This window comes from Polypterus senegalus, chromosome 3 (genome assembly GCF_016835505.1).
Source record: "Polypterus senegalus isolate Bchr_013 chromosome 3, ASM1683550v1, whole genome shotgun sequence".
Lineage (NCBI taxonomy): Eukaryota > Metazoa > Chordata > Cladistia > Polypteriformes > Polypteridae > Polypterus > Polypterus senegalus.
In genome coordinates, this window is record NC_053156.1 from 25796465 (window position 1) to 25809885 (window position 13421).

The window sequence follows — 13421 nt, forward strand, 5'->3', positions numbered from 1 at the left end:
CGACCTGTCAGGTGCTGTAATTATAAGAAGGGCGTCAAGTCTTTCGGGTTGTGGGGGAGAAAAGTGGTTAGTTACAGCACTTTAGGTCATAACTTAATATATAAATATGTGTATAATTTTAGTTTGTCTTAAATTAAAATCCCCGATTATTATTAATACTAGTAATTCACTTCGTCATATCGCTCATTCATTTCCAACACAATATGTCCGTTAACACTCGCCCTCACGTAGCCAGTCAGAACGTTTGAAGTCCTCCAGATGACGGGGCAGTCGGATTCCGTCCAGTTCGTCGAGTCTGGATTCCGGTGTGGCCATTGCCCCCTCCTTTTTTCGTACAGATTATATACTGTATATAGTTCCTTTCTCTGACGTCACCGGCGCTCAGCCGCCCATTTTCCGTTGTACAGCCTGAGGTTATGGTAGCAGCTTGCAGTTCGCTCTTCAGTCCTGAATACAAGACAAGAACGGCCCGGAAGTGTCCATCGTGATTTTGGAAATGCCGACTGATTTCTGATTGGAGGCGGCCAATCAAAGTCTGATGATTCTGGTGACACAACAAGGAAACCTCTCACGTTCTTCCACTGTATAAAGGTCCGATATGGCAAACCGGTGTTCTCCTCTCACAACTTGTCTTTGGCTCCGTTATTTGTCCAAATATTACGGTCCTGTCAATCCTAGCACACAAACCACGCCCACCCATCCACCCCGCCCCTCCCCATTTCTTCCAACAGTCCTTCTTCTTGGCAATCAGATCTCCAGAAGCCCTCCGGCGTGCTCCGGGCTGGTGGCGTTTGTCGCCTTCTCTTCATCGTTGGCCGTGGCGTCGGATATCCCGTTACCAGCTGGGGGGCTCGTTTCTGGAGTGCCCTCCCGTTCCCCGTCCACCCCTTCAGTTCCCGGCTTTCCTGGCACCACCCCCTCGGCGTGTGTCTTCTGGTGCTTGCTCAGGTGGTCACTGCGCGTGAAGCGCTTGTTGCACAGCAGGCAGGTGAACTTCTTCTCTCGGGTGTGCGTGCGCACGTGTCTCTCCAGCTCGTCCGAGCGTGTGAAACGCTTGCCGCAGAAGAGCCAGTTGCACACGAAGGGCCTTTCCCCCGTGTGCCAGCGCAGGTGGGCTTTCAGGTGGGACGCCTTGCCGTAAACCTTCCCACAGCCTGGAATATGGCAGCTGTGGACAGGCTTCTTTCTGAGACTAGCGGCTGAAGCTCCCAGCCTCTCTAGTTCCTGGCAGTTGGGGCAATCACAAGATGAGCGGCCGGGCGTGGACCCCCCATAGCCAGAACTTCTCGATGGTTTCAGACCAATTGGGCTTTCCATCAGTGGGCTGTTGGCAACTGGCTTGGGCTTGTACATATCCTGGGTTAGCATGTGTTGGCTGGAGGGAAGCAGATGGGAGGAAGAGCCAAGTCCTACTGTGGAATAAGGAGTTGGACTCAAGGAGGTGAACTCAGAGCTGTAACTAGGCAGCTGGGGGCTCAGAGAAGCCTGAGGGGGCACGGGCTGCAGAGAAGCTTGTAGGCTGTCAGGCTGTGTCTGCGCAGCACTCAGCCAGTTGGTGTTGGAATGAACGTCCCACCAGGACGATGTTGGATTTGTAGAAGCCGCAGAGATGCCAGGATGGATGCTAGCTTTATACCAAGAACCGTATGGGTGAGGCATGTCTAAGGAGGTGTAGACACTCGTCAGACAGTCTGCGGAGGCATGGGTCTTGGACACTAAGAGCGAGGGGTCCTGAGAAGTGGACGAAGGTGGGAAAGAATGCGGGAAGGGGTTATAGTCAGCACCATAGGTGGTGGAAGCCTGTGGGCTTCCAGATTGGGTCATGAGTCCATTTCCTCCGGCGAACGATCCAGGATACGGGTCCCCCATTCCCTCTGGACTCCTGCTGCTTTTGGGTGTCTGGAGCTCGGAGCTCAGGCCGTAGACTTTCTTCACAGAGTTGCCGTTTCCTGTTTTGCTGGGAGTTGCTGAATCCCTCACTGGACTGGAGCCTCCAAATTTATTGCAGGTTGCTGTCAGCATAGCCAGAGGGCTTGAACCATAGCGTGCCTCATCCTGCAGAGAAGAGGGGAATAAAAAAAAAAGGGGGGCTTTCAAGACCGAGGCTCAGTTTGAAATTCAAAATTACAAATATCATAAACTAAGCATCCCCCCAACCACAACCCCATGAGCACCAATGGCGGATCTTCTACTATGAAATGAATGAAGCTTAAGCTTCAAGGCCCCTAATCACAGAGAGGCCCCAGAAGTGACTTTAATTTTTGTTCCCCCATAACTCAAAAATTAGAAGGCATAGGAAATTGATATTTTCACGAGTGACTTTGACATGCGAGATAATCCAATACAGCAATTTTAATCAAAATCTAAGAAGTAGTGCTTAGATTTACAAAAAAAAAAAAAAATGGTGACCTATCATGGGGCAACCCCATTGGAAAAGATAGCACTGGGTACCCAGACCTCATTGCTGGTTGAAAAGGGACCCCCATAACTGTTTATATATCAGGGCCCCAAAAAATATAGGCCTGTCACTGGTGAGCATCCTGGGGCCCTGCCTTACACTCTTAAAATGAACGGTAACTTCCGAGTGATGCCATAAGGACACCCAAAAGAGAGAAAGAGAGAGAAGAGTTATTTAGTTAGAATCATAAATCACTGGAGTAGGTGCTCACAGATTTGTGAAACACCACAAGCTATACAGATAATGAAAAAAGGACATTGCGTAGGCCCAATTAATAAGATTTACACATTTCAGTTGTATGACAAATTCCCATCATAATGAATCTCAGGTCAAAATTCAGATGCATACAGCAGCAGAAACATCAAAACAAGAATGCAGACACACAGGACAAATAATACAGCGAATCAATCAATCAGTCATTGTCCGACCCGCTGTATCCTAACACAGGGTCACGGGGGTCTGATGGAGCCAATCCCAGCCAGCACAGGGTGCAAGGCAGGAACAAACCCTGGGCAGGGCACACACACACCAAACACACACACACCAAGCACACACTGGGGACAATTTAGAATCGCCAATCCACCTAACCTGCATGTCTTTGGACTGTGGGAGGAAAACCACACAGACACGGGGAGAACATGCAAACTCCACGCAGGGAGGACCTGGGAAGCACACCCAGGTCTCCTAACTGCAAGGCAGCAGCGCTACCCACTGCGCCGCCATGCCACCCAATCAATCAATCAATAATGTATATTGTGCAGAAATTGCAAAATAAAGTTAAAAACTTTCAAATTTCAATCTCATGACAAATATCCATTTCAATTTATAATGGAATTTTATATGTATTTTTTTCTTATTTATATAATTGAACTTCTTTAGGTACATTAGTTTAAGACAATGATTTATATAATAATAAGAGTTCAGGATGCGACTTGTTGGAGTACATTAGCTTCAGGTGTGATTACGTCATTATTCTAATACCATTGTGTTTGCTTCTTATCTTGTTGTCTGTTGCTTTGGATGCTTGCACCTTCCTTCCTGTACTTATTTTACTTGCCTTGTAAGTCACTTTGGATAAAGGCTTCTGCTAAAGAAATAATAATAATAATAACAATAATAATAATAATGATACATTCAATAAAATATATGATTGAATGAACTTAGATCAAGTATGTCACACTTATCCAATCAATCACGAATATTAATATGATTATTTATACTAAATCAATATAAATTTTTAACAATACAAAAGGCCATTTCATTTCCCATTTATTTTGGATAATAGTGTTTTCTGTCTTTTTTTATCATGCTAATTCTGTAATACATGAGGCAAAGAAAAAATACTTTTCTGATGTAGGGTAGCCAACATATTTGTCAATGTTTAAAACAAGTGTTATATAATAGCATCCACAACCACTCAAAATCCACAGAATTCAGGACAAAGTCAACTCACTGAAAGTATTTTAACTTTGTTTCAACATTTATACAGATGTGGGGGTCTCTTGCACCACAAATGCAATTTCTGTTTCCATTTATTTGTGTGGTGGGTTCTTCTGTCCAAAGTGACTCAGAAAAGGAGGTCAGCCTAATGAAGTTGCTCCAGTCTGTTGAGTGTTTGGGAACAAAATGAATCATCACAAGTGAGGAGTGCAGAATAAAATCTAAGCGAGTTAACACTCCCCAGATTTATAAAAGCTATCAGTTAGGCAGAACTTCACCAAACAGGGGAATCCTCAGAAGATTCTTGAGCGCTTTAAGGGAGGCAGAGTTCCACCAGTGACACATGGCTAGAGTCTGGACTGAGATTTGATGCGACACACACCTGTGTGTCAGCAGACCTGAGTGGTCGAGCACAGGACCTCCCAAGGGTCTCCACATGCAGTACGTAGGTGCAGATCCACGGACCCACTGGCTATTCTTTATGCAAATACAGGATAGTCGGAAACATTAAAGTTGTTTAAATCATTTTAAGTTATGTGTGTAGCAAAATTAGACATACTGTATTCTCAGTATTAAAAATGTGTCAATTTTGAGCAAGAGTAATGTAAGATATGAGTAAAGACAATGACAACCGGGCTGATTACGCTTCTATTAAAAGAAAAAAAAAAAAAAATGGTTGAGCTTCAACGTGATTTAACTATGTTAATGTGACATCTGAGAGAATTATATCAACAAAACTAGAAATAGCGACGTAATATCGACAAACACGATTATTGTAACTTTTATGAATCTTAAAAGAGATAAATAAAGTCAACAACCCTGTTTGTTATGTACTGTTATGTTTCATTTGTTAACCTAAAACACTTCAACGTCACAAGGTGCAGGCGGACGCACTATGGCAGCACTTCACCGCTTCATTTTTAACAGTAAAATTTCTTTTCATTTATGCAATAATTGTCTATTAAATTCTCTACAAATTAATGTACTTCCATACACGTACAGTAGATTTGCATATACTATTTAATTGCAAAGCATAGAAAGAATGAAGAGAACCTAACAAAACTGAATGAAAATTCTGAATGTATTAAAAAAAGTGGTGAACTGGTCTTATTAGTTTAAGAGAGAGAGAGAGAGAGAGAGAGAGAGAGAGAGAGAGAGAGAGAGAGAGAGAGAGAGAGGGAGAGAGAGCAGGTGGGAGCATGCGCTGATACAGCGCGTTGCCACACTCACCACACGACGAATCACCCGGATTGGAACCCGAGTACAGACGTACTGCAGGTGACACCTAAGCGCCACACTGGACCACTTTGAGGTTTTTTTTTTTGTTTTTTTACAGTGGCATGAGTGCCAATCCTGCCACTAACCCCCGCGTTTTCCCTGTAAATTGGAGGAGCAATACCCAAGACGAGCGATTGGCTTGCAAAGTGCCTTGCACGGGGACCCACATTAATTTAAATTATCTGAATTTATAAGGGTTAAAGCGCACACATTTTCTTTGAATTAATTAAATTAATTTTACAGGTGTATACTCTGTAAAAGTTGAGCATTTTAAAATATGTAAAGTGTTTATTAACATATTAACATTTCCAAAGTTTTTTTTTTTTTTTGAGTGAAGCACTACCACAGGCTTAGTTCACATTTTCTTGATCTGATGTATCCCACGACAATCCTAAAAGCGCTGGTTCTTTAATGGCACTTTATGGTTCTTTATTGGATTGTGTGGTTCCCATTGCTTGACAAAGCACTATATTTCATTCTGGGAAGTCTTCTTTGCATGTGAAGTTGGTTCCTTTTGCTTTGAAAAACTTCTGCTACGTCCTGTACTTTGCAGGACACTAACAGAATAAGAAAACCTGAGTTTAGCCTGCGCTCTGCCCTGAAAGAGTCCTTTGAAAATCCTGGCTTCTTGGTTTTCCAAAAATCTGTTTAAATATATTTGTGATTATTTACTATCCATCCAGCTATATCCTAACTACAGGGTCACGGGGGTCTGCTGGAGCCAATCCCAGCCAACACAGGAAACAAACCCCAGGCAGGGTGCACACACGCGGGACAGTTTAGAAAATCCGGGCAGGACGCGCACACACACACACACACCAAGCACAATTTAGAATCGCCAATGCACCTAACCTGCATGTCTTTGGACTGTGGGAGGAAACCCACGCAGACACGAGGAGAACATGCACTGCGCCACCGTGCCGCCCATTATTTACTATCTCTTAAAAATAAAGGTGCCAGTGTGGTTCTTCACAACGATGCCATAAGACCCAATTATTTTTTTTAGCTTCTTACTGTAAATCTCTATGACTAGATGGTAACAGATCTGTGAAATACCAAAGGCTCGTCATTATAGAGACTCGCTGCATGCAATCACACAGGCTGGTTTTCTTAATCTGTTAGCGTTCTACAAGGTAGCATACCATACATTAAAGATTGCAGTTTATTGTTTATTTTTATTTTCTACATATTAGGAAGTTTTTCAAAGCAACTTCATAAGCAGAGAACCCTTCCAGAATGAAGCGGTGCTTTGTCAAGCAATGGAGCAACGATGAACCACACAGCCCACTAAAGAACCATAGAGCCAACTTACAACTACATCTACATCTGGTCAAAGCTGCAAAGACAAAGTGCACGGAGAAGACCAAAGAGACAAAAATCGGAGAGATGAAAAAAGTGACCGAGCAAATAACACGGAAAGCTGTGCGGCACATGCAGATGAAGACTTAAGTAACAAGAGAACAAGATAGACTTACAGTAGGTGACGACAACAACACGTCAATAGCCCACCACCATGGGCCACTGCTGACAATGGAGTCTCGTTCAGGCTTAACAGTCAAGAAAGCAAACTCCAAAAATCAGAGACCCCCCCCATGTCATAACGGCTCATAAGTCCTTAGAATGCGTGAGCTTTGTGCGTGAATTAATATGTCAGGAGGTGGTTAAGGGGGAACCACTAATGAGCTTGACCCCGAATTAGAAGACAGGATCGTGGTGCATCTGGAGAAAATCCCAACAACTAGGGCTCAAGGTAACCGCAGGATGAACACACACACACACACACACACACACATACACGAGGGGTCAATTTATCATCGCCAATCCACCTAACCTGCACGTCCTCGGACTGTGGGAGGAAACTCCACGCAAGGAGCACCCGTGACGATAACCGCGATCTTCTTACTCCGTAGCAGAAGCGCTACCACCAAGCCGCTTCATTACAGAACCCACTCCAACCAGTCCAGGGACCCCAGTGACTGCAAAGCTTTGTCGGTTTTCCCAGGTCATCATTGTCAACGTGCACAGCTGACAGTGAAAATCTTTTATTAAAGCGGAGAACCGACGCGCAACACGCCGCCGCTTACCAGCTTCAAGTGAAGGGGCGTCTGTGTCGATCGGGTACAAGCATGGAAGCAGGGTCGCGTTGCTGCCAGCTGTTCTCAATTTCTTCATCACTTTCGTTTATTCCTAATTTTGCACGTTCATTTGTTAAAATTGATAGTGCATTGTAACCCCATTGGCTTCATAAAGCTCCTTGGCAAGGTGCATGCGGTTAATAGCGCCGTATACAATAGTGATTTAATGATTGATTCAATGAGGTAATTTAAAGAGAATAATACAATCCTAGGGCAAGCAGTGTGGTGTACGGATTAAGGTTTTGAACTTAAAACCTTCAAGCTCTGAGGCTGTGGGTTCAAATTTGACACTGTGTGATCCTGCCTGTGCTCCAATTGGAAATGCAAATGAAATGGAAGCAATTGTATCATAAATGGTGTAAGTCGCCTTGGATAGTAGCGTCATCCAAATAAGTAATGATAATAAAATAATCTTTGACAGTGATACAGATTAAGCAATGGACCATTTGCTTCTAATGAAAAGAGAAATCAGCCCTCAGAGACAACAGGCGTCACTCAGATGGCTATTCTCTTGCTTATTCCTCAATAATAAATTGGACAGAGTGCTGCAACCTCTCTAGCTTCGTGGTGCTATATACACTATCGGTTAAAAGTTTTGGAACACCTCAGTTTTTCTTAAAATGTATTCAGTTGAAATGCAATGGATGACCTAAAATGGTGAAAAGCTATGCAGTAAACTACCAGAGGTTTAAATTTAAAGTTTAGGTTGGCAAAAACTGAAAAAAAGGAAATATCAGAATATTCTAAATGAGCCTTCTTCAGAGACCAACTAATAGATTACAACCTACAGATGTGCTGCATCAGTTCAAGTAAATGAAGTCTTACAAGTTGAAGCAAACAATTTGCACAGGTGGCCCAACTTCTGTCAATTACTTAAAAAAACCCTTGTAGTGTCTTAAAGCAGAGTTAGAGCAGACTGTGTTACTACACCCTCTGAAGTACTACTTGGACAATGGCAAGAAAACGGCAATGAACAAATGAAATGAGTCAGAGCATTATTAGCCTTAGAAGTGTAGGCCATTCATTTAGAGGAACTGTAAACAACATCAAAGTGTCAGGGAGTCCAGTGGTGTCCCAACAATCCAAAGGCAGCTGGAAAATGAAAGAAGCTCTGATAGGAAGAGATCTAGCAGAGCCAAAGTCACAAGCCAATCAGAAATCAGAAGACAAGTTTCTGAGGGTCACCTGCTTGCGTGATCACAGATGTGGTGGAGTAAAACAAGTGTCAGTTTCTACTGTGAAGAGGAGACTTTGTGCTGCAGGTTTAACAGGCTGGGTGGCAGCAAGAAAGCCATTCCTTAAAGGACAAAACAGGGACTTGAAATACCAGCTGTGGATGACTGCAGACTGGACAAAGTCTCACGGACCGATGAATCCAAATTTGAAATCTTTGTTTCATCACACAGGGTGTTTGTCCCCGTCAAGTTGGTGAAAGGATGCGACACCAACCGTCAGACATGGAGGAGGAAGTGTGATGGTCGGGTTCTTGGGCTGGAGGCAGAGTTGGTGATTTGCACAGAGTGACTGGCATTCTGAATCAAAATGGTTAATATAGTTTGACTGTTATATCAGCCAAAGGTGGCTCAGCAAGGACTGAGTTCTAATTAGGAAACTGGCTAGAATGAAAACCTGCAGTCACTGCGGCACTCCAGGACTGTGAATGAGGACCCCTGCTTTATAAAATACTAGCCACGTTACCAATGCAGACAGGTAATTAAATAAATTTAAAAATATTTACTACCCCCTGCCCTATGTGTACCATCAGCACCTTCCTCTGTATCCTCATGTGTTTGAAACTCTGTTGCTTCAGTAGAAAGTGCAATCCCATTATGGCTGCTTCTCAGACTCCACCACTATTTACCACTTCCTGTCCCCTTTCATACTGCCCTTCTTTAAGGTGACTCTCAGCATGCCTCCTACTCTTTTACTTTTTCTTGTGTGTCACACACTCTCACTTCCTCTTTTGATTGCATCACCAATGCCAAACTGATCGAGCACAACAAAGCCAAACTGACCAATCAGATTGCTTGCAGGGATTGGACACACACACAGACCTTAGTGTTTTATTATATACTTAGTAGATAAGACTAATTAACTCACTGACTTATCTTTATTTATATATATATATATATATATATATTATATATATATATATATGAAGGACGTTTAAAAAGTTTCCGCACTTTTTTTAACTCTATTTATTAAGAATTACAAAAACAACTCACATTTCTTTCTACATAATCATCTTTCTTTGTAATGCATTTTTCCCAGCCTCGTACCAACTTTTTAGTGCCCAATTACTACTCCTCCCGCCTTCACCATTTCCAACATAAAACTTTTTGAATGTCCCTTATATATATTAATATATATATATATATATATATATATATATATATATATATATATATATATATATATATATTTGTATGTATGTATGTATGTATGTCTGTATGTATGTACTGTATGTATGTATGTATGAATGTATGTACATATATACAGTGATCCCTCGCTATATCGCGCTTCGACTTTCATGGCTTCACTCCATCGCAGATTTTAAATTTAGGCATATCTAAATATATATCACAGATTTTTCGCTGGTTCGCTGATTTCTGCGGACAATGGGTCTTTTAATTTATGGTACATGCTTCCTCAGTTTGTTTGCCCAGTTGATTTCATACAAGGGACGCTTTTGACAGATGGCCGAGAAGCTACCCAATCAGAGCACGTATTACATATTAAATAAGACTCCTCAATGATATGCTTCGCATACTTGAAAGCCCGAACAGCATGTATTTATTTTTGATTGTTTGCTTTTCTCTGTCTCTCTCACTCTCTCTGACATTCTCTGCTCCTGACGGAGGGGGTGTGAGCAGAGGGGCTGTCCGCACACTGGCCTAGAAGATACGGACGCTCCTCTAAAAAATGATGAAAGACTACCTTCACATTGCTCCCTTCCTTGCAGCTGCTTTTTCTGGCGGTGTTTCGCATACTTAAAAGCCCGAACAGCCCTATTGATTTTTGATTATTTGCTTTTCTCTCTCTCTCTGATATTCTCTGCTCCTGATGCACACTCCTTTGAAGAGGAAGATATGTTTTCATTCTTTTAATTGTGAGAGGGAACTGTCATCTCTGTCTTGTCATGGAGCACAGTTTAAACGTTTGACTAAAGGGTGTTATTTCATCTCTAGAGGGCTCTAATAATGTTAAGAAACATATTTAGAAGGTCATAAATTGGTTTTTTATGCTCTAACTGTGAAAATTTTCAATTTATAAATAAAGAATCCTACTTCGCGGAAAGGCATTTATCGCGGTAGAGTCTAGAATGGATTAACTGCGATAAACGAGGGTTTACTATATATATATATATATATGTATATATATACAGTATATATATATATATATATTATTTTCAAAAAGGAGAACATTAAAATGGCATACTACTTAAAAAAATAATAATATCAACATAACAGATACCAACAAGCGAAAGACCTCTCTAATTTAAAAACTAATACACAATTAATATCTCCTGCCATTATAAGGTTTTGGGAATTCATCTTAGGAATTAAACACAAAGCATTAGTTGCACATTCTTGATCATCTGAATTCGAAAATGGTACTGTACATAGACTAGAATTTGTTTAGTTTTGTTAATTTTTCTCAACCACTGTAATATAGCAGCTTTACTTTGTCACTACTATCTCGATGAAACAGGCAAGCCACAAGGGTAAAATACAGCCAAAATCAACCAGTGTAGTTGGTGACATGTATTTATATCTGTGTTTATTGAGTGGAACAAGCACTAGGAATATTTAACCATAGGGCCCTTAGCATTTCCTTTTTTCATTCAACTGCAGCTTTTATCTTAGGAAAATTATAAATATCAACTGCAGGTGTGTGCATGTGTCCTGTAAAGGACTGGCACCATGCCTAAGGTTGTTTCCTGCCCTATGCACTGCAACAATGAAACACAGAAATGAGTTAGAAAATGGACAAATGGATTTTGAACTCTAACAGGTGGTGCACCTCCCTCTTTGACACACTGTGAGGTGAACTGCACTTGTGACCCTGTGGTTTAGAGCCCAATGCCTTGAAGATCACTAGGCTGCCAACCAGGCATCAGTTAGATGAGTGGAAGGCATTGGATGAAGCAACGTATTGGTGGCCCTCTGCTCAGGCCCATGAGTTGTGCCCCCTGGTACTCTCAGCAGCTTAATGACAGATGATTCGATTGGCGCAATTCATTCAATTACCTTTCTGATTTCAGGATTATCACAGAATTCCCCTCAACTGCTCTTAAACTGCAGATGATAAACCTCGTTCAAGCCCCTCTTGCCTTTCCAACAGCTGTTCTCCACATCACAAACAGATCATTGTCACCTAATTAAGTGGCTCCATTTATGACAAACTGCTGAATTGGACAGAGTGTGCCAAAGCATTTCCAGACAGCCATGTCCTTCTTAAACAACAACCCACAAGTTGATTTGTCTCACCAGTTTATCAAATTCAGGAAAAACAAAAAAAAAAAAATGGAGCCGAAATGTTTTTTTAGGCTGCAATAAATGACAAGCGGATAACAATTAAGGATAAGACGCCCTGTCATTCCAGGGTGCAGTCGCAAACATTCCAATCAAAACACAAATTAATTTTATAAGGCTGTGTGTTCACATTTAGAGGTTCAGAAATACACTGGAGGTCTGTAGTGACGTGACACGTGGGGATTTACAGCATGTCCTAAACGCACCAGCATGAGCTCAATCTAACAAAAGATCTTATCAGAATAGATGGTACTCTTATGAAGCATTCCCAGTTAACTAAATAAGCGTGTGAGAGTGTGTATATTGTAATGGATGGCACACAGGACTGAACAGGGATATGTTTACCCAGCCAGGAAGGACCCGGAGAAGATGAACGCTGGTGAATATTTTTTGACCTATTAGACTAGATGGCAACATTCCTAGGTTAGGAGTCCCACACGAATAGTTGTAGGGCATGCTGGGACCTGTAGTCTCGTGACGAAGCCCTTTCTGGGTTCCATAGCAGGCTGCCAGTAGGAGCAGCCAAAATTCACAGTCCCTGCTTTCAGGGATTTCTGCTCAATCCAGAGATGCTTCCAGAAGGCTGTGTCCTAGCACCAGAAGTACTCCCGGGTCACAGATAAAACAAGACACTCGATCTCATCCAGGCGAGTTGGAGTTGGGAGAGGAGTTGGATGACATTGTTCTGGGAGAAGTTGAGGAGGAAGAGAGAAGGAGTTTGCTGTGCTCTGCCATATTTTGAATAGAAGAAGCCCTTTAAAGACTATTAAAGATAACTTGTTAAATCAAATACACATTTGAACCTGGGACTGTGTTGGTGAGGTTGTACTTGGGGTTTGGCGGGTGCTGTTGGGCCCCCTACTGGTCACAATATACAGTATACATATATACATTCTGTGGCTGAGTGTGTCAGAGTGCCCAGCAACAAACTGCCACCTCATCCATGCCTGAATTTTTTATTCCCCCAAGAAAACTGCACAAAGATCTTTTAAACAAGAATGGCCGGATGGATGGATAGATATACAGTGTATGTATAGATGGATGGACATATCTCCCTATTGTAAAAAAAAATCTTGCTACGATACAAAACTTTTTTCCTGCGACGAGACGTGATCTTTGGAAGAGAAACGGGGAGACACTTTCACGTCCGGCGAGACAGTCAAGTCACGTCACACTTACAACCTTTGGAAGCAAGTCCCGTGATACACATGCAGAGCAGGTTAGAGATAATAGGAAAGTAGGAAAATTTGAAAGTCTCAAAAAATGAGAGTCAAGATCGCATTAGTGCAAACAAATGGGAAATATTATTCTGTGAAATAACTGAACAGCGAAAAGAGAACGAATAGTGTTTGAGGATGTCTGGGGGAGAAGATAGACAATGCAGTGAGACAAAGGACAGTTGCTGTACAAACAGGCTTTTAAACGTTTGAAGCACTGTGCGAGATGCAGATCACGCGGTACGGCAGCAGCAATCCAGCAGCTGATCGAGCAAAGAGGAGGTAAAAAAAAATGTAATTTTTCCCATTGTATCACACTTAAGAGGGGATATCGGAGGATCGGCCGTGTCTCCTTGGG

The 13421-nt window shown here is 42.2% G+C and overlaps 1 protein-coding gene across 3 annotated transcripts in view; it reads right to left on the reverse strand.

The window, feature by feature from the left end:
- Positions 1 to 627: 627 nt before the first annotated feature.
- Positions 628 to 13421, reverse strand: part of sp7 (Sp7 transcription factor) — a 45206-nt gene continuing 32412 nt past the window's right edge. For 2 of the 3 annotated variants that reach the window (XM_039746826.1, XM_039746825.1), the window contains exon 2: positions 628 to 2055. In XM_039746826.1, the coding sequence (XP_039602760.1) occupies positions 748 to 2022 (1275 nt within the window). In that variant the 5' untranslated portion in view covers positions 2023 to 2055 and the 3' untranslated portion in view covers positions 628 to 747. Of the gene's footprint in view, positions 2056 to 7260; positions 7371 to 13421 lie in introns of those variants that run through there. The other variant, XM_039746827.1, reaches the window with a different exon arrangement.